Source organism: Pinus tabuliformis, chromosome 5_1 (assembly GCF_031772625.1).
Source record: "Pinus tabuliformis cultivar Carrire ecotype Pingquan chromosome 5_1, CPIR1, whole genome shotgun sequence".
Taxonomy (NCBI): domain Eukaryota; kingdom Viridiplantae; phylum Streptophyta; class Pinopsida; order Pinales; family Pinaceae; genus Pinus; species Pinus tabuliformis.
Window position 1 is genome coordinate 896,034,372 of NC_142305.1, and position 27,950 is coordinate 896,062,321.

Consider the following 27,950-nt stretch of genomic DNA (forward strand, 5'->3'; position numbering starts at 1 on the left):
GATCGGAAGGAACCTTAGAACTTACACAAATGAATTCTCACACAATGTCAATTCTGTGCCCTTTTGCCTCCAAGAAACTATCTGCAACGGACAATTCTAAACGTTGTTTAGTTTTGGTAACTTGAATAATAATCTGAATACATTGGGATTCAGAGAAACCTTTATCGCTCCCAACTTAATTGCCCTCTTTTTGAAATCAAAATTATCTGCACAAAGATAAACAATTTCTCTAAAATCAAATACCTCCAAAACACACCCAACATTCACTAATTTGGTACTTCAAATATTTTCACATGTTTTCTCTTCCATTGACATATTCACATATCACTCATAAGTTCTCGAAGAATCAAAGCTATCATCGATCTCAACAAGTGAGTTAACCGTATCACTGCAAATCTTCTTTTCCTTGCCTACTACCAATTTTTCATTTGCAGGGGGGGAATGTATGTCAATGAATAATGTATTCAAATCTCGTTTCACTTTACAATTTTCCAATTTTCTTCACAAACATTGACTGCTACTATTACTCATATAAAAAACCGTTACACTCGGTGCTTTGAATAAATAACAATTAAAGATAGCAAAGCCAAGTTTTACGGACAATAATAGTTTTTTTTTCAAAATTCCAAAAGCATCATGTGCATTTAGTGCGCACTTTGCTCTTGCTTCAAGATCATTGATATACGCGCCGTAAGAAACAAAAATTTACAATATGCAATAATAGACATTGTCTATCGAACCGGTAAGTTCGTCCACACAGCCAAAAATCACTGGGTTTTTTTTGTTCATTTAGTAAAAACCCAACAACACAAGTGTTTGAATCATTTTTTGTAATAGTGGAAATGGATTCAACATCATCAAAAACCCCATCGACAAATTTGCCGATACCACAAAAAATCACTGTAAATTTTTATTTTATTTTATTTATTTATTTTTACACCCAATTGACACACAATATCATAAAAATTGACAATTGTAACCTAAAATTACAAAAAATCACCACCATATTTTATTAGAAACATGCTCGAATTCCCTTTGTTTTTTCGGTCAATTTTGAAGACCTGTATAGCTATCAATAATGTCGTAGTCTAACAAGACCACAAATTCACCTCGAAAAAGCTATCAAACTTTGGAATTTTTCAGTGCTCCAAAGATTCTTGATGCTACTAAATCCATATCCAATATAAAAAAACGATTGAAACACTCCTAGTATTGGATTTCTTCAAATATTTTTCATCGAATCTCGTACAAAATTTTGTTATCTAAGTGGAATTGTAGCCTTCATAGAGAACACCATCAATAATAGGTACAAATAGTAAAGTGTGAAATGACATTCACAAATATATATTATGTCGACATGTATTCAACTACTCTCTGTGACGAATCATATTGACAATTGGTTCCACTATTTTGTAAAACCGAACCAAATTTGATTTACGAATAACGTGACACAACTATTTCTCGCAAAAATTGACACATTTATGATGCAATGCAAACCTTATTCCGCACAGACACATTTAATTTTAAACTCTTTGATTTTTGCAAACACGAAAATAATTTAGTTACTCAAATTTAAAACTCATAAAACTATCGCTAATAGCCACAAAATAGTAAAATTACCTTCTATGACGAATCGACTTGACAACGGTCCCCACTAGTTTTTCAAAACCAAACCAAATTTGATTTATGAATAACTTGATACACTCATTTTTTGCAGTGTTGTTGAGAAAAACATGCAGAGGTATTGTAGAGAAAACCAAAACTTACAGTATTTCCAAATGTGAACGGGAAACCGACAAAGGAAAATCAGTTTAGAAGCTTGTAATATTGTATAACTTTTGTATCTCTGCGCTATTGCTATCGTCCAAGCCTAGCTTTGCAGATAACAATTTATGTAAGGTAACAGAAGCTCAGACAATAATCCAAGCTCTTAAACGCAATTTGCAAAGAGAAAACACTACATGCCCCACTATTTTCTCTATCACTGCAAATAACGTTTCTCCCCTCACTATACTAGCTATTTCAAATATTTGTAGTCTCGTTTCCCTAGAAATCACCACCTGCCACTATTTTGCGTCTGAAACATGCTACAAATATAAAACCGCCATCCAAAATTTTTAGTGTCCCAATGTCCGCCCTATGATTAATATAAAACAAAGCTGTAGAAAAATACAAGTCATCTCAACATTCAATTCACCGACTAATTTTCGTACACTTTCAACATAACACAAATAAACATGTGCGAAACCACAAAGCAATGCTCTTACACACAACCACCTTTGGACTCAATAACGCCCTTCCATCAGTTATTGACATTTGAAACTGATATTAATAAACGTGGGTCCCAAATATCATGGAAAGGAAGCATTTGTTCTTTGCACACGCTACCTTCGAACAAAACAATCCATTGTGTGCAAAAAAATTTCAAGCTTTCATTGTATGCACTTCCACATCCCATAGAATCTTTCCGCACAAATTCTGCACATGCATTTGTTCTCCACATAACCTGCGCACATGCACAAACATTTCTGCACAACTACTTCTGCAATCAACAATGCCCTCAATCATTGACATTCAAAATTGATATTAATGATTACATGTTGTGAAATATGTCCCTAAATAAGAATTAAAAGGGGGTTTGTATATATATTATCTTAGTAAACTTTGGCACAAAACTTCCGTATAACATTCACACACGCACAACAACCTTTGAACAACTTTGTTCGCATAGCTACTTCCACGCTCAATAACGCCCTTTGACTAGTCATTGACATTCGAAACTCCACACACGATACCTCCAAGCAACTAGCTTTGTACAACCACCTTCATACAACCACTTCCGTACTTTCGAAAAACGTTCCTAAATAATAATTAAAAAAGATAAAGCTTTCCACACATTCGTTTTCCTGCACAACACTTTATCTTTACAGGGATTGAAAACATAGTTTTTTAGCACCCCCGTCTATGCAAAAGACCCCGGTTCTCCTGCACATACTTTGTCCTCTACATAGTAAACGTTCCATACAATGACCCCAATACTCACTATGCAAAGGATCTCAGCTCTCCCACACACTCTGTACTCTGCACAAGCAAATATAATAATATTAATTCAACATTTGTTCAGACCCCCCTCCGCCCTCCCCTCGCCCGACCCCCCTTGCAAACAACCTGCAACCACATGAATTCTTTCATCATTGAAGAGAGAATTAACATAAAAGTGTTATGCAATCACATCAACAACTAGCTTCACACAACCACCTTTGTACAACTACTTTCGTAGTTGCAAAAAGTGTTCCTAAATAATAATTAAAAAATACAAAGTCTTCCACACATTCATTACACAATTTATTTAGCACTCCCGTTTATGTAAAAAACCCTGATTCTCTTGCACATACTCCGTCCTCCGCACATAAAACGTTCCGCACAACGAAACCATACCAACAACCACATCGTTCATCAATATCACAACACTCGCTATGCAAATGACCCCATCTCTCCTGCATATATGCTGTATCCCTCGCAAAAGGAAAGATAATAATATTAATTCGACATTTGTTCAACCCCCACCCGGGAGCCTATGCAAACAACCTGCAATCACATCAATTCTCGGATCTTTGAGCAGAACAATAACATAATAGTGTCCTGTAGCCACATCAATTCTTGCATCATTGAGCAGAACATTAACATAATAGTGTCCTGCAACCGCATCAATTCTCGCATCATTGAGCAAAGCATTAACATAACAATGACAGTGTCAGAACACTCACCAACACAATGACCACTCACAAAATTATTTTAATTTTAATTTTAAAATGAATTGTGAGACATTGGTATAAAATGAAAATAAAAGGCTTTCCACCTCGGGAATTATGTCCCATCAATTGAAAATTAGAAATAACATTTACTGAAAATTCAAGAATTATTTTTCAATTTATGCAAAAATAGGAATATTAAGCATTTTCTCGAAACTTTGGTTAAAATTGCAAAAACACAGCGAAGTCAACACAATGTGACTACGAAGCGAATGCTATAGTTTATGACGAGGCAAAGACTAATAACAACCCAATATATTTATATTAAGATGTTTTTAAAACCTCATAGAATTATAAAAGGAGTTGTCATTAGTGCGACTTTTTGGAACCTTTTCAGGTGGATTTTTCCGGCCTAATTTTTCTAAAATCCGACAGGAATTCATTGAAATCACAAGATTGATGGGTAAACCCTGCACAATAGAAGTGCCTTATGGGTTTTCATGGTGCTGAATCCATATATACAGTCAAAAACCTAGTTTAAATAACACAAATCAAGATTTCACCTTAAATTTTTCCACTGGATTCCAACATCGGAAACTCCAAAAAGTCGCACTATAGACAACTCCATTATAAAAGTCATATCTTTTTTTCTTTTAGCATAAAAAGTTGCTTATTTCCTAGTATTTTTCAATTAGTTGTGTTAAAAAACATAAAATTATTTTTCAATTAATTGTGTTAAAAAACATAAAATTAAAATACTTTATGAGTGCCATTAATATTATAAACAAAATACACTTTAAAAACATTTTTTTGCGTGTTTGAGTGGAGAGGCTCATTCTACAACTCAATATGAAGGGGATGTGTAACTCCAGTCAAATTAACACATGCCCCTATAAAGTAAAAATAAATTATGCTCTAAATAGAAAAATAATGTTGGCTATAATCATAAAAAATGAATATGTTCTAAAATAATTAAAAGTAAAAAATATGTTTAAGTGATATGTTTAAACCTTATACTTTTCAAAAATATTTAAATACACTATTTTTAAAAAAAATATTTCAACAAGTTATATAAATATTCTATTTAAAGATCTATGTTCACTAATTTATGTGAGATCAACTTCATATATAATTATATATAAGAAAAAAATTGTTAAAATAAAATATTCAATGTAAATTATTAATAAAATATTCTAATATGTGATATATACTTAAAAATATATTATTTTAATTTACGATAACATATCTCTATATACATGTTATGTAAAATATTTTAATGTCAATTATATATATATATATATATATATTCCCCTGGAAAAATCCATAATTTTTCATTATATTGGAAAAATTACATATTGTAGATGCTTATCACATATGCTGTTTGCCACTGTGAACTATGATCATAAGAGAAACTAAGAGTATCTATAGCCAGATATACCTCGCAGGGCAATCCGCTATATTTAGCTGTATATACTGTCAACTGTGTTATACTTGTTTTGACTATACATTTAGCCGCGCAGGGCCCTCATACTTGGTTCTGTACATTTCAAAAATATCATTTGTATTGTTCAGATAAGTTAACAAAAAACAAAAATGTGTCCTGTTCAGTGACCAGGAACTCTCTGATATATTTGGTCTATATATGGCCGGTGGTAATACTGGTATGCATTTGTCCCTTGCTGCTCGGTAATCTCCCAAACGCCTCTGGGCATTAGCGCGGCCTCCTTGGATAATTTCTCAGCATGGCTGTTATGCTCCCTGTAGATATGAGAGCAAGAGATATTGTTAAAAGCTGCTTTGAATATATTTACTTCATTTAGAATGTTGCTGAGTGTGTGAATGTGACAATCAGAAATGCCATTGAACCAATTGATAATAATCTTTGAGTCCCCGAAAATGTTTATGTTGGTGCAATGGTGACCCAGAGTGAAATGCAGTAAGTGACGCAATGTTATGAGTTCAACATAGTTATTTGTTCCGGCTCCTAAGCCCATTTTGACTTTATAGAAATGTTGTGCATTGATATATAAAATGAACCCTCCACCGCATCCATGTTGGTTTGCAGCCCCGTCAAAAAATGCCCATGGTGTGTTTGTGTCAATACACGGAGGTGGATGTGGTCGACGCTCTTTAGGAGGCGGGGGATCTGGCAGCTCCCTGAATGCAGATATTATCCCTGCCTCAATCTGTGGCCAATGTGCAGGTCTGTTGTCAAAGATATGGCGATTGCGAGCTTTCCAGATGTGCCAATTAACGAGTACCGGAAGGTTTATGAGCTTTGTTCCATTGTGTCTATGAGTCCATTCATCCCAAGCGATGTTCAGGTCATCTCCCTCCCAATGCCCGTTGTATGGAATCGAAATGGATAATGAGTTCCACAGGGCTAGTATAACACTGCATCATAGAAAGAGATGCTCTGTGGATTCCGATGCACATTTACACAGTATGCACCAGGTGGGCCCTTGAAAAGCTCTGTGAGTGAGCTGTTCCCCTGTAGGTACCTTGTTTCTCAGAATACACCAGAAAAATAGCTTGGTTCTTGGCGGGGCCGTGAGTTTCCATAAGCTTCTCCACCAAAATGGAATGATGTCAGGTTTTTTATGTATATTTAGAGTGATGTATCCGACTTTTGGGGAGTATTTTCCATTTTCGGCCTGGCTCCATATCAGTTCATCCGGGCCCTCTTTGATTCTGAGATGGGATTCAGATAAAGCTGATCTGAACTCCTGCCACTCCTGGTGCCATCTATGTGGAAGATCTATTTGATGAGCCGACTTCCATGCCTGAGTAAACATCCCTGAGTTCTATTGGTCAGCAATTTGTGAGAATACCTTGATCTCCCGGGAGTGAAGATACCTGATGAGATCTTGAGAGAGAATATGTCTACCTCCACTACCAATCCATGGATCCAATCCTATCCGAGCCAGGGATCCGTCGTTGATCCTCCACACCAAGTTGTCTCTAATTAGGGGCAGTGAATGAAGCAACGCCTTCCAAACAGATGAGATACCTGTCTTCTGCCAGCTAGGAAGCCTGACCCAATCCATCATGTCTTGGGGCCAGATATATTTATGATATGATAAGCGGGACCATAGGTTCTGACTAGTCAGCAAGGACCAGCCCATTTTGGCAGCAAGGGCTTGTGCAAATAGAGGGAGATCTTTCAGGCCCCATCCCCCCCATCTCTTTGGCAATGCAATCTTTTGCCAGCTGATCCAGGCAAAAATGTGTTTGTCCTGATTCCTGGCCCAAAGATATCTGTTGCACAGTTTCTGTAGGCGAGATAGAATATGTCTGGGAATCCATGCGAGAGCCATCCAGAAGACTGGGGTGGCTTCCAGGACCGATTTGATAATCACTAATCTACCTGCCCTAGACAGATATCTGTGGCTCCAACAACTGAGCCTTTTCTCCAATTTTGTAACGAGCCAGACCCAATCTGCTATCCTCTGACATGTGGGTTTTAACCAATAACCCAGAGATTTTAGTCCTCTGTCCAATGGGTGTATACTGAAAGGGAATACCTGTTGAGCATACTGAGATTCATGAACAGGTGTGCGGGCAAAAGTGATTGTGGATTTTTGCTGGTTTACTAGCATGCCAGTGGCAGTCGAGAAAAGGTGAAGGATCTGAGAGAAAGCCAGGGAGTATCTGATGATGCCATCCAGTAGGATAAGTACATCGTCCACAAATAATAGATGTGTGAGGTAACACACATCAGAGATCTTGAGGCCACTGAGGGATCCATCCCGCTTAGTAGACGCAATTAATCGACTAAGCCCTTCCATGACAATAAGAAATAAGAGAGGGGATAGGGGGCAGCCTTGTCTGAGACCCCTTTCTGAGTGAAAGAAATGGGATGCCGATCCATTGATGAGGACACTGAAAGTAGGGGTGGTGATGCATGCCATGATCCAGTTGATGAAATTATGAGGTAGACCCAGATGAATGAGAATCATTTTGATATAAAGCTAGCTGACTCGATCAAATGCTTTTGACAGGTCGATCTTGAGGATGATGCTTTTGAGATGTTTGGACCAGATTGAGTGCAGGGCTTCTTGGGCAGATCCTATGGCTTCATGGATCTGTCTATCTTCAAGAAAAGCAAATTGCTGGGGAGCAATGTTTCTGGATAGGATGGGTCTGAGGCGATTAGCAATAATCTTGGATATGATCTTGTATAGGCAATTTCATAGAGATATGGGACGATAGTCATCGAAAGAGGATGGGGTATCAGACTTTGGGATGAGGGCAATAAAAGTAGAGTTGATAGCATGATATAGGCATCCAGATGATCTACTCTCCTCCACCACCCTCAACAGATCAGGCCCCAGTAGTTCATAGAAGGCTAGATAGAACTCGATGGTCCAACCATCCGGGCCAGGGCTCTTATCTTTTTTGAACCATTTTAATGTGCTTTCCAATTCCTCTGAGGTGACTGGTGCATGGAGTTCATCTGCGTCTTCCTCATTGACAAATCTGGGAAAATGGTTTGCCACATTTATGATCTCAGCCAGATTTATGCCTGGAGGGCTCCTGTAAATGTTCCTGAAGTGTGTAGTTCCTAGCTGAGAGAGCTTGTTGAAGGAGTCAGCTAAACCTCCCTCCGGAAGAGGGAGATTCCAGATAGTATTAGTAACTTTTCTTCCTTTTGCATAGTTTTGAAAAAATCTAGAGTTTTCATCACCTGCTTTAAGCCAAATGGCTCTGCTCCTCAATCTTAGTGATTCCTCCCTCAATTTAAGTATATGAGCCTTTTGGTTTTCCAACTCGATCAAACGAGCCTTTTCTTCTCCTGTGATGAAACCCAAATTCCGATCATCCAATAAAGAGCTCAGTTCAGCTTCAATGAGGGTGAGCTGAGCGTTTTCCTTGCTATGCTTATCCTTAGCCCAATTAATAGCATGATGTTTCAACATGGATAGGTTTTTACAAAAACCTTTTGCTAGTGATGCCTCTCTGTTGATGGGGTTTGCAACCCAGAAGTCAGTAACCAATTTTATGAAGTCCGGGTCCTGCAACCATGTGTGGTTGAATTTGAAGGGAGCTTTCGGCTTCTGGTGAGGGCCTAGGATTTCCAGATATATAGGGGAGTGATCCGAAATACCTCCCGAACCGACCCATTGCTTGTAATAATGGTGTTGAAAGAGCGGACCCTTCATCAAGAATCTGTCAAGTCTTCGGGCCAATGCCGCTGCTCCCACTCTCCTGTTTCGCCAAGTGGGGAGTGGCTTGTGCATGGGGACGTCCATAAAATTGGTCTGTTCCAGAAGGTTTGTCATATACCCAGTAATAGCATCAACCTGAGCCGAAGACCCCCAGGATTCACTGAAACCCAAGGAAAAGTTTAAATCCCCGCCCATAATAATGTGATCAGGGGCCAGTAAAGAGAGATTTAGGAGGTGGTGCCAGAAAGGTTCTCTCTGGTGGCAGGGACCATAAACATTCACAATTCAGAGGGTTTTGCTGAGCTCTGCAGAGAAAATATCGATACCCATGAAACCTGATCCCCCCCAGGATGCATCAACCCTAATTGATCTAGGGTTGTAACCAATTGCCAGACCCCCGGATCTCCCAACAGCATCAAGAGCCATAAATTTCCATCGCGGGGCCAGAGCTTGCAGAGAGAGGGTGATATGCTCGGCCTGTCCTAGGGTTTCTTGAAGCAAAATAATATCAGTCGGCTCAACCTAAAAAAGTCTCTGCAAGGCTAGTTTCTTGGAGGCACTAGCCATGCCTCTGCAGTTGAAAGATAAGCATTTCATGGGGGAACGCTTCTCGGGGTAGAATTTGCTCTAAGGACCCCATCGAGAGTGGATTGACGGCCGGAGGCAACCTCCGCCCAGCACGCAAAATAGCTTTAGTTAGATCAGATTTTCGTCCTCTGGAAGTCAGAGGACCAAGTCCCGGTATAGCTAATCCTAGCCCGGCCTGATGGTTCGGCGTATCCATGGAATGGGATCGAGAGCAGAGGAAGTATGGATGGGAGATAGAGGTCCCAGAGGATGTCGGCGAGATGGAGGATGAAGAGGGGGGATATAAAGATGGAGCAGAAGCGACGATGGGGGGGGGTCGACATATTACAGTGTGCCATAGAAATCTGAGCCGATGATACAACCATAGATGAAGTATTATCAAGAACTATGGAGGAAGGGTTTAGAGAGATACCTGAGGCATGTGCGGCTTCTGCAGCAGCACGAGCTCTGGTCATCGGCGGAGAAGATGTTCCATGCCCCATCGTCCTAGCCTTTTGTGGAGTAGATTGAGCGGCAGGTGAAGGCCCCGGAGGTGGACGAGATATGACCGGTGAATTTCCCCTGGATGGAATTGGAGTAGCCTTGGGGGAGTCCTCTGGTTTTTTGTTAAGCGAGCACTCTTTGTAGAGGTGTCCCACCTTATGACACCGTCTGCAACGGAACGGGACCCCTTCATAATCCAATATCTGGATCCTGCTGTATTTCCCCCACTGAAGAGTAATCTTCTCCTCCAGTCCTTCACGTGTGTCCAGGTGGACCAGTACACGAGCAAGAGTTCGATTCTTCGATTCCACGAATGTTCGATCATGGTCTAAGTAAGTGCCAAGAGCATTTCCAATTCTGATGAGAACATCCTCGCTCCAATACTGCAGTGGTAACCCTGGCAGTCTTACCCACAGAGGTCCTGCCCCAATTTGTTCGCGCTCCAGGTCGAAAAGGGGGCTCCACCGCTTGAGAAGAACCGGAGCCATCTCAATATGCCAGTACTTTGCAAGTACCAGATCCGTGTAAACTTCCTTTGCGAAATGTAGAGAGAACCATCCTCGGGGCAAAACATGAACTTCCGGCAATTCCTTCAATAGGGCACCCCAAATCTCCTTGACCCATTGCGTCAGCCTGTTGGCCGAGTAAGCTCGCCCTCGCACATGTCCAACTAAAACCATGCGCGCCATGACCGCAGCTTCCCCTATGGCCGAGGTCTCGCCAAATCTGATAGTAATATCTTTAGCTGTCGCCTTTATACACTTTGTCTTCCTTTTTTTGGTACGGGGAGCCAAAGGATGGTCAACAAAGGGATTTGGGACACCCTCAGGGGAGATATTCTTGACAGGTTTAATATTCACCGCCGGGGTTTCGAAACAGCCAGATGGCCGCAGACCAGACACAAGGGGGATGTTAGTACCAACTACGGGAGCATTCACCGGGGGCGCAGAGAGGATAGTGGAGAGGGGCGGGTGAGGGTCAAACGAGAGCGAGTGAGGCGTATAGGTGGAGAGAATATGCAGAGTGCCCGGAGATAGGGGAGGACCTTCGAGACCAGGAGAATCAACAAGGGGCGGCTCAGAGATAGTGGGAGCAGCGCTATAGCCGGGCAATGTAACGACAGGCGAGACTGCTGGCGAGGTAAGGTCTGATATCGGAATAGGAACAGAAACCGACATAGAAAAATTAGGGTTACCGAATATTACCCGATCCGGGAAAGGGTCCTCGGAGTAATCCACTTGTTCTGTCTCCATATTCTCCTCCATTCCAGCCAGCGGTCGGTAGCAGATGGCGACGGGTGTGGAAACGGTTAAACGACACCGGCGAGAGGCTGCTAAACGGCTACGGTACAGGCAACAGTCTGCAGGGTTATGCAGTAAACCCTAGGAATTACCCTAATCCGGCACGCTCCATCCTCAACCTTCATCACAATCGTCGCAGTCTGATTTATTATTCTTATTATCTCAATTATATATATATTATATAAAAAATAAATTTTATAGTTAAAATGTTTATGGAGTTGTCTTTAAAGAAACTTTTTTGATATTATATATATTTATAATATTAAAAATACAACTAGAATAATTCAAAATTACACGTTTTATTTTATATTTTAATGAAATTTGTATGCGAATAAATTTGATACTTTTAATTATGAAATTTGTACAGGAATAAATTTGATACTTTTAATTAATTATGATGAATCTATACTTCTATAAAATCAATCCAATCCATATTGGTATAAAATCAATCCAGAAAATACCCACCAGGAAACACAGCATTTTGAACTCTTTACATCTATCCGAGCAGCTTAAAATCACCAAGACTGTCCCATCGCATTTTTGAAATGTCGATGTGGTTGACAAGTAGACTCCTGTGATAAACGCACGAAACACAAGAGGGAAATGGTACCTTTTGATTAATATTCATGCTGCAGCCATCCCTCTTACCCAAATATCAGCCGAAGCCATGTCATTCCCTACTCACACGTAAGCGTTCCTGGTCATGAAAAGCCATGGATATATGTTGCGTATTCTGTCGCACAGTGCTCATGAAAGCTCTACCTTGAAAAAACCGTTTGACCTTATTCTGTTGCACGGCGCCAACGAAAGCTGTACCTTGAAAACATCAATTTGTTGTGTTTTCCAAGACCGATTATCATCATTATCGAGAGCACCACCATCAAAATGAACAATGAAGAAAGGACAAGGAGAATGGAGGAAGCCAGTGCATTGGCTCAACAGCAATATCACCAACAATTGTTACTGCAACATCAGCAGCAGCAGCACCAACAGTTCTTACGGATGCAACAACAATTTCAACAGCAGCATCCACACCAGCATCCACACCAGCAACCCCTCACAAGATTTGCTTCAAATTCAACCATACCTACCAACGATTCCCATCCAATGCAGCAGCAACCCAGGAGTGCCCTTCTTCACCATAACCATATTCTTCAGCAGCAGCAGGAGCAGCAGCAACAACAGCAGAAGGGTAACATCAGGGAAGGTTTCCAAAAGGAATTAGAGATGGCCCAGCTGGATGCATGGAAGGTCTGCAACCCTGATGTCAAACGACCATTTTCCTCTCTCGAGGATGCTTGTGAAAGGTGGGCTACTTTCCTATCTTTGTTACACCTTCTCTGTTTCGTTTTTCTTATGTTGATGTATATCTCTGCAATAAAATCTGAATTTCAGGTTACAATTTTCATAGTTCCAAATCTGGGTTTATTTGAGCGAGGAATTGGGCTATTTATCAACAAGAGCAGGAAATTTGGTTTACAGTTTTTGATTGTTATCAACTGAACTTCAGAATTTAAAATTCTTTTGAAAGTTAACCTGGAATCGCCCACCCGGAATGGGTCAAACTCAGCTAGAATCACAAAAGAGGGGTAGCTGTTTCACTGAAGTATCCAGGACTTGTACCTGGCTACGTTTAGCTGAAATGCCACAACAGGGTAGCTGTTGAGCCAAATTCATTCAGTACTTTCACCTAGACCAACTGCATTGTCACTAGTGGGAGGACCTTCGCTAAATAGAAACCTTGGATTGCTCCTTACCATTGAATCAACACCCCATTGGAAAGTAAGCTTGTATTGGAATTCCTCCTCTGCCGGTTCCTATTTAAGTTGACGGTAGATCACTTGGGCTCATGCGGTAATGTCAAAATTGAGCAAGCCAAGTTGGTACTGGTTTACTCGTGAAACAACTATACGTTAATGTACTTGTAATTGTGGGCATGTTTCGAATCACCCTGGTTAGTAAAATTAACGTTTCCTCTTTTCTTTTCTTTAAATTAGGCACGAGAGCTATGTTTTACAGTAATAACAGCATCCGATCTTTTGGACAAGTTGAATCAAATCGACAAGCAAGACCGAGAACAAACAAAACTAGTCAACATTTGTTTTGGACCACTTAAGAGTCCATCTCTGGATTAATGGTTAGAAATAGTTGATTGTATTCTGAGATTTATTTTTCTTTATTGGTCCATCAACAAGGTAAACACTAACTGAATGAACACAGGGCAGTGAACTGTCAAATTTAGAGAACTGTTTGTCTAAGCAGCTGTGGCTTACTGCGTACTTTCCCCTGGCCTTGCCCACTTGCTCTATATTATCATGGGTCCGTGACTCGTAGGAACATGTGGGAGCAAACCCAGCAAGGTTTGAAACCCGTCATTATCACTGCAACTGCTTTGTCATACTCTTCTAGACTGCCTTATTCTTTGGTTTTAAACAAATTCTTGTAAGCTTTGATTTTTTTTTTTCGATCGAGTGTTGATTCCACAAACATTAGACCTAATATTTTGGTTGAGAGCACTATGTTGTCACTTAACCGCTTGTGGACTGTGCGTATTATTATTCAAATAATGTGCGCACTTGAGAACATAACAACACATGTCCAAAATCCCTAGAAGAATAAAAATTGGTGAGACCTCGTACGATGACTTGCTCTAGAGGAGTACCCACACTTTTTGATGTTCTAACTTAGGCTAGGCTCCTATCATGATATTTTTTTCTTTTACCCCCGAATGTTAGAAGAATCTCTACTTGTGGTGCTTGGGATCCTCACAGGGTCATCCAGCCAAGGCCTTGGACTTTCTCTCGATAGCATCGTTAGATAATGCATTGGTGTCAAGGCCTTGGACTTTCTCTTGATAGCATCGTTAGACAATGCATTGGTGTCTTCTTGGTGGGGGATGTGGTGATGCATACTTCCCACTCTCTACTTCCTCATCCTGACCTAATGCCATTTCGTAGAGCTTTCTTTATTTGTTGCTGCTTTATTCTCTTGTCCTTTCTTTAATGTAGGACCTTGGTCACCAATTTTATCTTTAGAGTAGCGTAGTATACGAACATAGAGTATCACACCATTGACCTACTTTTTGGTCATTTGTTGGACATTAATAAAATTAACTTATCTTATGTTCATGTATAAGATTTATGTGGACAATGTGTGCCCCTAAAAAGTTAATAGAGCATTGGGGAGCGCATATTACTAGAAATCCAAACACATTGACTACGGACTTGGACAAGTGATGCCATGGTTCTAATCTGAGTCACAGGGAAGGGATGCTAGATTAATGAAAGGACATGTTTAAAATTTTTGAAGCTAAAGTATCGTTTACTAACGTGGGAGAGATGCAATTAGAAAACACAACAATTATAGAGAGTATTGAAGTAAATTTGTTTGTTATATTATTTCACTTTTGTCTTATGGTTTGATTGTTAAGGTCAAGGTAATTGGGAGTGCCTCACTAGGCCATGCTTCCAATCCAGAACTGGACTCTAAGCAAGAGCGTACAAGAAACACCCTTCAGAGCATGCACTTGACAACACTTGCGTAAGATAATGCTCCCATAGGGGAGCATTGTTGAGAATGTGCTTGAATGTGCTCCTTGTTGCTATCCACAATAGCTTGCTCCTTCCACTCGTGCTGAAGTTCTCCTTGTGCTCTTGGTCACGTTCTCCCCAAGCTGCTATACTACTTCCCGACCCCATGCACGCATTGCTGCTAATGTAGGTTTAGGTTTAGGGTATACACAAGGGGGAAATTAAAACACTGCACCCCACTATTTTCCTCATTTCATTCTTCTTTGTGTGCTGGAGTTTGAAGTTGGCAGCTTGGTCTTGTTGCTAGTTCTTGAGGAAGACAAATTTGTGAGAGCTTGGAGGAGAAAATGTAGGTTGCATAGTAACATTCTATTGCTGCAAATAGTTAGAGAGCTAAAGAGGTAAGCCCAAAGCCCCTTCTTTGTATTTTTTCTGCTATATCCTTGTGTTGATTGTTGTAGATTGTTTTGGTTCTCCTACTCTTTTCCATTCCTTCTTCTCCCTCATTCTATTGCAAGTTGTTCATCTAAGACTTGAAGAATTGTTCTTCTTGTGGTTTATGCTTCCAATTTTGGTTCTCATGGTATTGGCAGGGAATATGCATGAGAGAAAAGAAGAGGATGATCACCATACTCACGGTGACCCTTTAGATGAACATGTAGAAGAGTTGGAAGGGGGCGAAGATGAATGTGGCAATGACATTATGAAGGTAAAACAAAAACTTAATTAACACCTCTGTGGAAGTATGTGATAAAACTTGTGGGGGAAGGGGGTGGATATGTAAACACGTTTGTCTTAAAAAAACCTTACAAATGCTTTATCATAAAATGAGCTAGCTCATTGAATGACATAATGCCAACTAGGATTGAGTCATATAACTTAGCACAAAGGAAAATACTTATGGCAACACATTATAGTATTATAAAATTACTTTAGTGACTATTAGATTGAAGTTCAACTCCTTATATATGGTTATGCACTATGTTGGAATTTCTTGAACCTAGCACTTGGTATTCAGTTCCTAGCAATTATTAACTGAACAAATACACGGCTAAGTTCCTAACAAAAAATATTTAGTGGAAGCAAAATTACTCAATCTGAATCACATACACAAAAACAAATTTCTACCCAATCAACAATTCTTCATTAATAAATCAATTAGTTTTTTTTTTTATTGGTGGTTCAAAGACACTAGGTGGCGGCTACATCCACAGGGAAATTCAGGTAGATCAACCCGGAAGGGAATCAAATCCCGCTGGCCCAACTAGCAATGCCTAACCCCAAGGGGGTTGAGGAGAATTGATCCTGTGATCTCCCAATTGGCGAGGTACTTAGCAACATGAACTCAACCAGTTGAGCTAACCCTTGGGGCTATTAATCACAAAACTTACTTGGGCTCCCGTCCTGGGATAACGGCCCAACTGAGAAAAACCGGTCACCAACCTCATTGCACTCTCTCGAACCCAATACACACTCACTAAGATGCCACTCTCAAACTTGTGTTGTTGTTGTGTCTTAGCTCCTCACTTTATGCTCAATCTATAACTTTCCTAAAAGCTATTATAGACATCTAAAATTAGCTCGTCAAGTTCACTGAAGATAAGTGACTTTACTTTAGTCAACTATCTTATCTTTAGCTTTCTTTACTTTAAATCATGTACAAGTCATAAATTTAACTTGCTTTACATGCACATATCATGCATGTCACATGCAACACATTCGCATGCATAGTTGCATACAACTCACTTGCGCACTCTGCATGTCGCATGTAAGCTCCTAAAGAGGAAAAACAAGGTCCTTCTAGTCAAGACACATGGCTATAAGACCTTTAACACTCCCTCTTAGTGAGGGAGGTACTTCTGGAAGAACTTCCTCCACTTGGATCTGTCTCCAAGCCCATCTTAGTATCTGTAGCTGCTCCTTCTAACTCTGAAGCCTGACCTAAAATATGAGCTGAGAACTTGTCATATCCAACCATGCTCTAAGGATCCTATTCCTGAGCATCCATCAATGCCATATCATACCAATTGAGTCTCTTGGCAATACCTGAAGAATCACTCTTCCTAGTCAGTTTCCCCCTCTTAGTCATTGACGCTGATCCTGTATCAAAGATCCCATTGGATACACCCATAGGTTGTCCCAACAACCTATATCACTGCCCCTGTTTGATGCCAAGCACTACTATTGCATCCAAGGTCGCTCCTTGTGAATATAGAAGTGTATCCATCCAAGAACAAAATTCTATATCCAACATCCTCCAAGGCTGATACTGGTAGCACGTGTACCATCGACCTTGGAACAAACAACATCCTTGTCACCTTTGGAAATCCTCCTAACTATTGGAAAATGTAACTAGCTTTGGTCTTCATAATTGCCATTGTACTTATGTCAATATGTATATGTTATGTTACAAGAAAAAGAAGAAAGAAAAATATTATTTTAAGCATGGGTTTCATGCTTCATTTTATTGGTCATCTAGGTCAAGCATGCATTTCATGGTCCTAGGGTTTGTCATGTCAAAAGAATATTTTTCTCGAGTCAAGTGAGTTCTTGTCAATTGTATAAGATCCTATTGGGCAAGATGTAACATGTAAAAGATAGTATTTTGAGTCTAGAAAGTCCTTATGAGCCTCCAAGCACAAGTTGGCCCTACCAGCAAGAAGTCGGCCTAGAGAGGAGTATTCAACCTCATGGAAAGCCTATATATACAAGCAGCGTCGACCTCATTTGTCATCAATTTTGGTCACACAAGAAAGAAGTTCGATTTGACGCTGAGAGCAAGAAGGAAGCAAGAGTGAAGGCTAGAAGAAGAGAGCATCTCAAGGAGAAATTGAATTTTGATCTTTGTGACTATCTTTCTCTCACACATGCGAAGGATTTAGGGTTTCTATTGCAGCTTCAAAGTCGAAATTGGAGATCTAGTTGTAGGTCTGAAGTTTTGAAAGAAGGTCAAGACTTGAAGCCAAAAGTCTAGAAGAAAAGGAGCAAGCCAAAAGCGAAGGTAGGAGATCCATATTTGTTCTTATCTACCCACACGTGTGGTAGGGTTTCTACACCTATTACAAGGCTGAAAGTTGCAAAATGAGATTGCAGATTCGAAGTTGGGGTTGAAGCTAAGTTTGGAAGCAGGTTGAAGGAGGATTGACCCTTGTTGACTTGGTTGATCTTTGACCTACTTGGACAAGTTTGTTGGAGGGCTGACTTGGTGCTTGGAGGAGGACTTGGTCTAGGGTTTTGGGTCTTGGTTTTCTCATTAGACGCAGATTCTATAAGAAGAGAAGAGATTCTTTTTAGGTTTTCCTCTTGGAAGGGTTTTGCCTTGGCTTGGTGCCTAATTCTTGTGTCCATTGTTTTTATTGTTTTTGCTCGTGATAATTGTTTGATGAAAAGATCTAATAAAGAAACATAAGAAGATAACTAAAGTTCACAAGCAATTATTAAGGTTAATGAGAATTGAATTAATAACTGACATCTACATTCTCCAACACTGACTCTAGCTAGAATTTGACACATACAACTCCCTTCACTGCATACATCATACTAGTCCCACTAAACACACTGCAGTCTAAGCCTGTCTCTGAAATACTGCGGAACACTGACCTCATCTCTGTCATGTGACTAGACTCTCTATTGTAATTTGTCCACTAGCCATAACCCACTGTCCTCATACACAACATTACTACTATTCGAAGTATAGGTAACAAGAGAAAATTCCTTCTCAAATTTCCCTGTAAAGTCATCAATCTTAGTTGATGCTAATGTAGCCACCTAATCCTCTTCCTCCTTCTTGTATGGACACTAGCTCACATAATGACTAGTGTTGTGACATGCAAAGCACTTCACTTTGCTCATGTCCTTCATGGAAGTAGATCCCCCACTTCCCTTTACTTTTTCCCTTTACAACAAGAGAAAAATTCTCCTCATCATCCTTACCATTATGTTGGCCTGCAGTTTTGGAATGTCTCTATTAGTTTTAGGCAACAATGGTATGTTCTATTTGTAGCAATTTTACTTCAATTTCTTTATTAGCCCAGTAGCAATATTTAGATTAGCAATCACATCAACATGATAGTAAAATGCAGATAGAACATAAACATAAACAGTAGAAGACAAGCCAAGACAAGAGGACACAAGATGTGGCACCAGCCAGGGACAAACCCCAATGTGGGGAAACCCTTGATCAAATCTTCTTTTAGTCTTCAATAGTTCAATAGAGAGAGATAGTACAATTTACAAATCTGATAATTTATAACAGCAGCAAAAGAGCCCTAACTAGAAAAGTTAACGTTGGTCAACAGGGCAAATTTGACCCTCAGCAAATCAGTCAACTTCAGCTTCCAAACGACAAGATAAAACAACCCTCAAAATAGCCAAATTCAGCCCAGTCAAAGTTTGGTCAAACAACCCACTTGCGGTTAGCCCTAGCTATAGTCAACGCTGGTCAACACTTGGTCAAACTGTCCAGAAATTCGGTCTCCTGAAATTTCGGCCTCCTGAAATTTCGCTCTCCTGAAATTTCGGACTCCTGAAATTTTGTTCTCCTGAAATTTCGCTCTCTTGAAATTTAAGATGTGTGGAGAGAGAGAGGCCCAAAAATCCGTACCCAATCAATGAGGAGAGGGAGAGAGAAGTGTGGAGATGAGTGTATCCAAACGAGGCTAAGTCACCTTCTATTTATATGCAACGTTGACAATGAATAGACGTGACTGTTGGGCTTCTGAGCCTACATAAGTTTGCTGGCCGACCTTGACAATTTGACTATAATCAAAATAAATTCATAACTTCATTTGTACATGTCAGAATTGGATGATCTTTAGATCAATCCTATACCTCTCGGAGAGAGGAATCCAAGAAAAATAGCAGCTGTCATCAATAAAATGACCCATGTGGAGTTTGGCCCTAGTTGCCAATTTTAACACTCTCTCTCAACTAGGGAGAACTCCATCTGCTAATCCATCTGCCAATCTGTACTATCTCTGCCATTAATGCACTCCTTTGCACTGCACTGCTCTGCTAAAGTATGAAGAAGAAGAAGTGATCGAGAATGTATCATACCATTCTCTACTGACCTGAAGTCAGTCCCAATCAAAGGAGGGTGTATCATACCATTCTCACTGACCCGAAGTCAGTTCCAATCAAAATAGAGTGTTTCATACCACTCTTACTGACCGAAAGTCAGTTCCAATTGATTCCAGATCAATATCGGTCATCCTAGCATAGGGAGTACGGTAGTACATGATGCGTCCATCGATAGTGCTATGGTCCCTATCTTCATTTCCCTACTCATTGGCCAGATGAGAGGTACTTCCCATGAGTCCCAGACTGCATGGGTAGGATGTTTCAACAGGAGAAGGATGAACCACTCATCCTGCCTACATGTCGCCAAGGGGTATCGCAGGGGAAGGCTGAACCACTCACCTTGTACATAGCAAACCACTAGGGGAAGGCTGAACCACTCACCCAATGGTTGCTCATCGCTCTAAGAAGTACCCCAAGCTCCCCAGAGCTCCCAAAGCTCAATGTCCATCTCATATAGGATATCGAAGCAGAACCTAAAGAAGAACAACATCCAGAAGTGCTCTTGCGATCCACCACATTGCCAACCCAATCAGCATCAGAATAACCATGCTGCCTCACATCTCCGACAATGTATCTCAGTCCATGAGTGATTGTGCCCCGAAGATATCTTAGTCCATGAGTGATTGTGCCCCGAAGGTATCTCAGAAAATTCTTGGCACCAATCCAACGTATATGATGAGGCTCAACCATATATTGTCTCAATGTGTTAACTACAAAACATATGTCTGGACGGGAGTTCACCAAGAACATCATATGAGTCGACGATATTCATAAGCATTTCCCAATTCAGGTCCAGCAACACTGCCACATAACTTCTTAATGTTAAGTTCCATCGGAGTAGTCTTAGGCTTGCAGTGCACCATCGCAAATCTTTCCAATATCTTCACAACGTATTTTCCTTGAGAGAGGAAAATTTCACCTGGCTTTTACCAGACCTCCAACCCTAAGTGCATCGGTCCTAGGTCCTTCATCTCAAATTCAGAAGCCAACTCCCTCTTACATTTGTGAATGAGAGGGTCTGCACCTATCAGAAAGAGGTCGTCCACATAAAGTACTAGAATGAGAGGTTTATCATTTTCAACCTTAAAGTAAAGGTTCAGATTGACTTCACTTCTAGTGAATCCCAGCTTCATCAGATAGCTATCGATCCTCTCATACCGAGTCCGAGGTGCTTGATTCAATCCATAGAGAGCTTTCTTCAACTTGCATACATGAGATTCCCGATCATGAACCTCAAACCCCCCGGGTTGTTCCACATAGACTTCCTCTTTGATTGAACCATGCAAGAAAGTGGTCTTGACATCCTTCTGATGTAGGTTCCATCCTTGCGAGACAGCAAGGGCTATGATTGAGCGGATGGTGGTGTATCGGGCAACAGGTGCAAATATCTCATCGTAATCTACACCTTCCTTTTGAGAGAAGCCTTGAGCAACAAAGTGAGCCTTGAACTTTTCTGCACTTCCATCAACTCCATGCTTGATTTTCTAGAGCCACTTAGAGGTGACAACCGATTTGTCCCGGGGTCTAGGGACCACATCCTAGACATCATTCTTCATAATTGAATCGTATTCTTCACTCATAGCATCCTTCCATACTTTATGCTTCACGACTTCTTCGAATGATGAAGGCTCATTTTGAATGATAGTGCTCATGGCTGTCGTCAAATATTTTTGATACCTGTTCGACTTCTTGCTTTCATGGAAAGTCCCCCTTGGTGCAATGTGTCTCTCAGCCATGAGGGTCTCCTTTTGGAAGAGGAGGGCTCATGAGTAGGACGATCAATGGGATCCATAGGTTCATCAACATCAAGCATCGTTTTGTCTTCTTTTGCACCCTGATTTCCGGTGTCAGCTTCTTTGTCCTTCCTTAGGATAGGAAGGTTGTTGATCTTCCTAAGGGCCATATCTTCATCGAAGGTGACATCATGACTTATCTCAACTTCCTTTTGACTAGCCACATAAATTCTATATCCCTTAGAATTTTCATTATGGCCCACAAAGATTCCTTTCTTCCCAAATGCATCCAATTTGCTTCTTTTCTCTTTCGGCACATGAAAATATACGGACTTCCAAAAATTCTAAAATGAGAGACATCGAGTTTCTTACTAGTGAACATTTCTTCAGGAGTCTTGGAGTCCAATGCTTGATGAGGGCATCAGTTTTGAACATACATGGTGGTATTTGTAGCTTCAGCCCATAGGAACTTCGGAAGGCCTTGATCATGAAGCATGGCACAAACTGCTTCTACAATAGAGCGATTCTTCCTTTCAACCACACCATTTTGCTCAGTAGTGTATGGCATTGCAGTCTCCCTCTTAATGCCAACTTCTCTGTAATAATCTTGGAATTCATTGGATTCGTACTAGGTCCCATTATCAGTCCTCAATATCTTGATTTTCTTCTTGGATTGGTTTTTGATCAAGGCTTTGAAGTGTCGGAACCAGGTGAGCACTTCATCCTTCTTCTTCAAGAAGTAGATTTAGGTATTGTGAGAATAATCATCCGTAAAGGTGAGATAATATAAGTATCCTCCCAAAGAGTTTACGGGCATCATATCAGATATGTCGGAGTGGATCAATTGCAATATATCTGTGGTCTTGCTATTACTTGAGGGGAATGGTCCCCTTGTAAGTTTTCCTTCGGCACATCCTGGACATACACCTTCATGCTCTACTTTGAACTCGGGCATACCTGTCACCATCTGTCTCACATCGGGTAGGGCCTTATAATGAAGATGGGCAAACCTTCGGTGCCATAGTTCAGATTGTAGAGATGTGTCGCAAGACATGGCTCCCAATGGACTTCCTCCAACTTGATACAAAGTGTCAACCCTGAACCCAAGAGTAAAAACATCTTTAAAATTTCTTTTCCAAACACGTACCTTTCCATCGATGAATGCCACCTTGAATCCTTTGTCTTCCATGGCTGAAATGGACAACAGGTTCTTCTTGAGATCAGGTACACATAATACTTCTTGCAAATGAATAGTGTTACTTTGATTCAATTGAAGGGTAACATTCCCTACTCCCTTCACGGGATAGGTGGCATCATATCCAAGGATGATCTCCAAGTTTGTCTCCTTTTCTATCAGATTAGAGAGGGCTTCCTTGTATCTGGTGAAGTGCCTTGAGGCACCACTATTAATTAGCCAATTTCCCAAAGTGTCCAGAGGGAGAGGTAGTGGAGAGGGCCGATATAAGATAGTACTCTTTTTGCTTATTGTTAACAACATTTGATTCTTCATACTTGGAGTTCCTTGATTTCTTGGAGGGTCGACCATTTCCTTGATGCCCCGCATTCATTTTTCCTTTGCTATTGGACCTGCCATTCCTTTGATCGTTGTTGTTGAAGTTTCCCCTGGAATGATTGTGATCATCATCATGCGATGTGTCCCTACTATTTGGACACTCCCTTGCATAGTGGCCAAACTTATTGCAAACAAAGCACGTGCCCTTCCTTCCTCCCTTAGATCCAGGCTTTCTATGGAAATGACCTTTAGACCTTGCATTATTTCTCCTTTTGGCATGAACGGAGAATGCAGTGGGGTTGCTTCTATTAGAAGGCATTTCTTGATCCACCATTCTTGTTTCTTCTTGAATGCATCTCGACATCAATTCTTAAAACCCTAGAATTCGATCATTGTTGAGGACGGTGGTTCTAAATACATACCACTCAGGTGGGAGTCCTCCAAGGGTGGTGAGAGTAAGTTCCCTGTCAAGAATGAGTTCTCCAATCGAGAGTAGATCATTCTTGATCTTAGTAATCCTCAAGAAATAGGATTGAATATCCTCGTCATTGCCCTTCTTAATATCCTTCAACTTATTCTTGAGAAATAGAATTTGATTAGCATTACTAACCTTGAACATGCCAACCAACTTGTCGTAGATCTCCTTGGAGGTCTTCAATTCGGAGATGTAGGCCACTAGATGCTTGTCAATGGAATCCTTGATAATCTTCTTTGCTTTGACTTCAGTCCTATTGTACTTGGTCTTCACAGCATCAGTGCATTTGAAGGAGGTTCAGGATTTTACCCTGCACATAATCCATCACTTCTTTTTCTTCCAAGGTCAAATCAAGAGACATCTTCCATCCATGATAGTCAGATTTATCAAGGAGCTTGTCTTCAGTTGAAAAGTAGGATGAGGAACCCATTGAACCTTTTGTCCTTGTCCAACTGTCTTTGGTGATTGCTCTTTCACTCTTGCTTGGGCTTTGTCTTCACCTCACCTCTGATACCATGTTAATTTTAGGCAACAATGGTATGTCCTATGCTTTAGAGCAATTTTACTTCAATTTCTTTATTAGCCCAGTATTAATATTAAGATTAGAAATCACATCAACATGATAGTAAAATGCAAATAGAACATAAACATAAACAGTAGAAGATAAGCCAAGGCAAGAGGACACAACATGTGGCACTAGCCAGGGACAAACCCCAATGTGGGGAAACCCTTGATCAAATCTTCTTTTTAGTCTTCAATAGTTCAATAGAGAGAGATAGTACAATTTAGAAATCTGATAATTTATAACAGTAGCAAAAGAGCCCTAACTAGAAAAGCCAACGTTGGTCAACAGGGTAGATTTGACCCTCAGCAAATTGGTCAACTCCAGCCTCCAAACAACAAGATAAAACAACCCTCAAAACAGTGAATTTCAGCCCAGTCAAAGTCTGGTCAAACTACCCACGTGCGGTTAGCCCTAGCTACAGTCAACGCTAGTCAACACTTGGTCAAACTGTCCAGAAATTTGGTCTCCTGAAATTTCAGCCTCCCCAAATTTCGCTCTCCTGAAATTTCAGACTCTTGAAATTTCGGATGTGTGGAGAGAGAGAGGCCCAGAAATTTGTACCCAATCAATGAGGAGAGAGAGAGAGAAGTGTGAAGATGAGTGTATCCAAATGAGGCTAAGTCACCTTCTATTTATATGCAACGTTGAGGATGAATAGACGTGACTGTTGGGCTTTTGAGCCTACATAAGTTCGCCGGCCGACCTTGACAATTTGACCATAATCAAAATAAATTCATAACTTCATTTGTACATGTCAGAATCGGATGATCTTTAAATCAATCCTATACCTCGCGGAGAAAGGAATCCAAGAAAAATAGCAGTTGTCATAAATAAGATTACCCATGTGGAGTTTGGCCCTAGTTGCCAATTTTAACTTGTCTCTTCTTGTATGAAATCATACCTCAATCTATCCCAACTGGACAGATTCTCTCGTGTAACAATCCCATCAACAAAGACCTACCATTTCAGAGGAAAGCCACTCAAGGTTAATCTAACCAACTCTCCACTGTCAATAGTTTCCTATTTCCCCCCATTGCTACCAAGCCATCGCTAATCTGGGTGATCCTAGTTAGGTATGAAACAACTGTGTCAGTTTTAGACATCTTGGCATTTCTTAGTTTCTCCTTTAACACCATCTTTCTGTTTTGGTTTGTATTCTGGTATAACTTTGTTAAAGATGCCCACATCTCGAAGGCATACTTCTTCCCTGTCACATGAGGTATAATATATTCTTTAATGGAGTCTAGGATTATTCTCTCGGCTTTCACGTTTTTCCTATTAAACTCACCCAACTGAGTAGGATCAGTGGGAATTTGGATAACCTTCTCCACGATGTCCCACAATTCCTGCTCCTCAAATAACAGAACAATCGGCTCCTTCCATGGGCTGAAATTTCCTTCCCCATCCAACCGATTCTCGTAATGTAACCTAGTAGTCATCTCAAACCTCGCTGACCAACAATAATTTTCGCCCCTTTTTTTGATTTTTTTTTTTTCTTTAAAAAAATTGGACCTTGTTTTTTTTTCTTTTCTAGTTTTTTTTGAATCGTCCTTTTTGTTTGACTCAAAAAAATTGCTCGTAAAAAAAGAAAACTCCTCTCGGCCCCTTAAAAAAAACTTGTTCGTACGATCCCAACCAATTTGATACAAACCCGACACCTGTAATTTTGAGATTGATTTAGAGTTGGGGCTCTAATACCATGTTAGAATTTCTTGAACCCAACACCCAGTATTCGGTTCCCAACAATTATTAACTGAACAAATACATGGCTAAGTTCTTAACCAAAAATATTTAGCGGAAGCAAAATAGTTCAATCTGAATCACATACACGTAAGCAAATTTCTGCCCAATCAACAGTTCTTCATTAATATATTAATCACGGAACTTACTTGGTCTCCCATCTTGGGATAATGGCCCAACTGAGAAAATAAAAAATTGATCACTAGTCACACTGCACTCTCTTGAACTCAACACATGCTCATTGAGATGCCGCTCTCAAACTTTTGCTGCTGTTGTGTCTTAGCTCCTCACTTTAGTTTCAATTTATAACTTTCCTAAGCTAGGATTGATGGCTAAAATAAACTCAAATTAACTGAAGATAAGGGACTTTGCTTTAGTTAACTATTTTATATTTAGCTTTCTTTACGTTAACTCAAGTACAAGTCATAAATTTAACTTGCTTTACATGCACATCTCATGCATGTCACATGCAACACATCTGTAGTCGTGCAACTCACTTGCACATTTTGCATGTCACATGCAGCTCCTAAAGAGGCAAAACAAGGCTCTTCTAGTCAAGACACATGGCTATAAGACCTTCAGTAGGTACAAAAGTACCTGCTTGAGCTACAAACTTCAACACACTAAGCAAGTCGTTTCCAGTTATGAAGGCGGGATAGATTGCTTTACAAAAGAAGTACAAAAACATAACTTAGACAAAGGTCATAAAGTGACATTTTATTATAGAATGTAAGCCTGATATCCTAATACCCCTCTTAAAGCATTTTCGTATTGAAAACAAAACTTATTAAAAGCAAACACTCACTAATTGACCACATTAACAAGAGAAGTAACATTCTTTAGAAGCTTCTCTTTAAAATCATTTTTGGACTAGGTAGAGCTGCATCAAGCTACCTCATAACCCTCATAAAGGTGTAGCTCCCTAGTTGAATTCCCAAGTTCCTAGATTCCACCTTCCTAAACACTCAAATTACAAATCTCCCAAATGGTTAGACAACTATCCATGTTGAGCTACATCCATATTTCTCCATCAAATTGTTTCGTAACCATCATAAGTGTATAATTTCCAAGACCCACTAACTCTTGAACTATTAGGCAACCATCCATGCTAAGCTTCATCTACACTAGATCCTTTATTGTCTTCAAAGTGTGGGCTTCTTAAAATATGAAAAATGATTGTTCTTCAATGAGGTCATCACCATTGTTAGCATTCAGTGGATCTTGAACAATGGCTACATTAGCTACATTTGATTTGCCTTTGAGCTTTCCCTTGAGAGCAGCATTGAGTTGAATTCTACAGTTCCAGGCTATGTGACCCATTTTCTTGCAGTAATGACATTCATTCTCCCCTTTGTCTTTATTTGAACTTCTATGGTTGTTTCTTCATGTGACCTATTTTCTTGCAGTAATGACATTCATTAAGCCCTTTGTCTTTACTTGAACTTCTATGATTGTTTCTTGAATATAATGCAATTTGTAACACACCCAGATCCTCATCTGCAGCATGTTATTAACCAACTCTGATACCAATTTTTCTCATGTATACGTGCAACATACGAGAAATGTTCGTGCAACTAACAGCAAATCTCAAAATAGTTAATCAATGGAATTAAACACGCACAACCGAGTTTAACCATACAAAACATGAGTAAAACACATCATCCAAGCATTTCAACATAGCATTCAAACCGTAAATCATACACAGAGATGAACACCTATCTTTAAAAAGAATTCACACAACTAGTTGCAGATATTGAACGTTCCACCCAATTGTAGACTCTGTCGCTCCACTTCTCTTAGCAACAAGTCACCCCTGAGCTGAGGCTATGAGTCCACAAGAATGGCCAAGCTCTTATGGGTGTCCACTCTCACAGCTCAATACCCAGTAAAAACATGGTGACACAACTCCTACAGCCATTCCAACTGCCCAACTCTATTCCCCATTATTCTGCACAACCCAAGGGATGAGGTTTCCTTCTCTGAGCTGTAGTTTCTTCGATAGTCCTCATTCCCTCCAGGGTTC

At 40.2% G+C, this 27,950-nt stretch overlaps 2 protein-coding genes across 2 annotated transcripts in view; one reads left to right on the top strand and one right to left on the bottom strand.

The window, feature by feature from the left end:
• Nucleotides 1-5,356: 5,356 nt before the first annotated feature.
• LOC149167695 (uncharacterized) lies at nt 5,357-7,540 on the bottom strand. Its single transcript, XM_089430563.1, has 2 exons — nt 6,609-7,540; nt 5,357-6,146 (listed from the first exon to the last, which is right to left on the bottom strand). Exons 1-2 carry the CDS (start codon nt 7,538-7,540, stop codon nt 5,357-5,359), a joined length of 1,722 nt encoding a protein of 573 aa, XP_089286689.1.
• Nucleotides 7,541-11,754: 4,214 nt separating this feature from the next.
• LOC149167696 (uncharacterized) overlaps nt 11,755-27,950 on the top strand; it is a 123,769-nt gene continuing 107,573 nt past the window's right edge. The window contains exon 1 of the mRNA XM_089433092.1: nt 11,755-12,599. Within this exon, the coding sequence (XP_089289218.1) occupies nt 12,178-12,599 (422 nt within the window). The 5' untranslated portion in view covers nt 11,755-12,177. The remainder of the gene's footprint in view (nt 12,600-27,950) is intronic.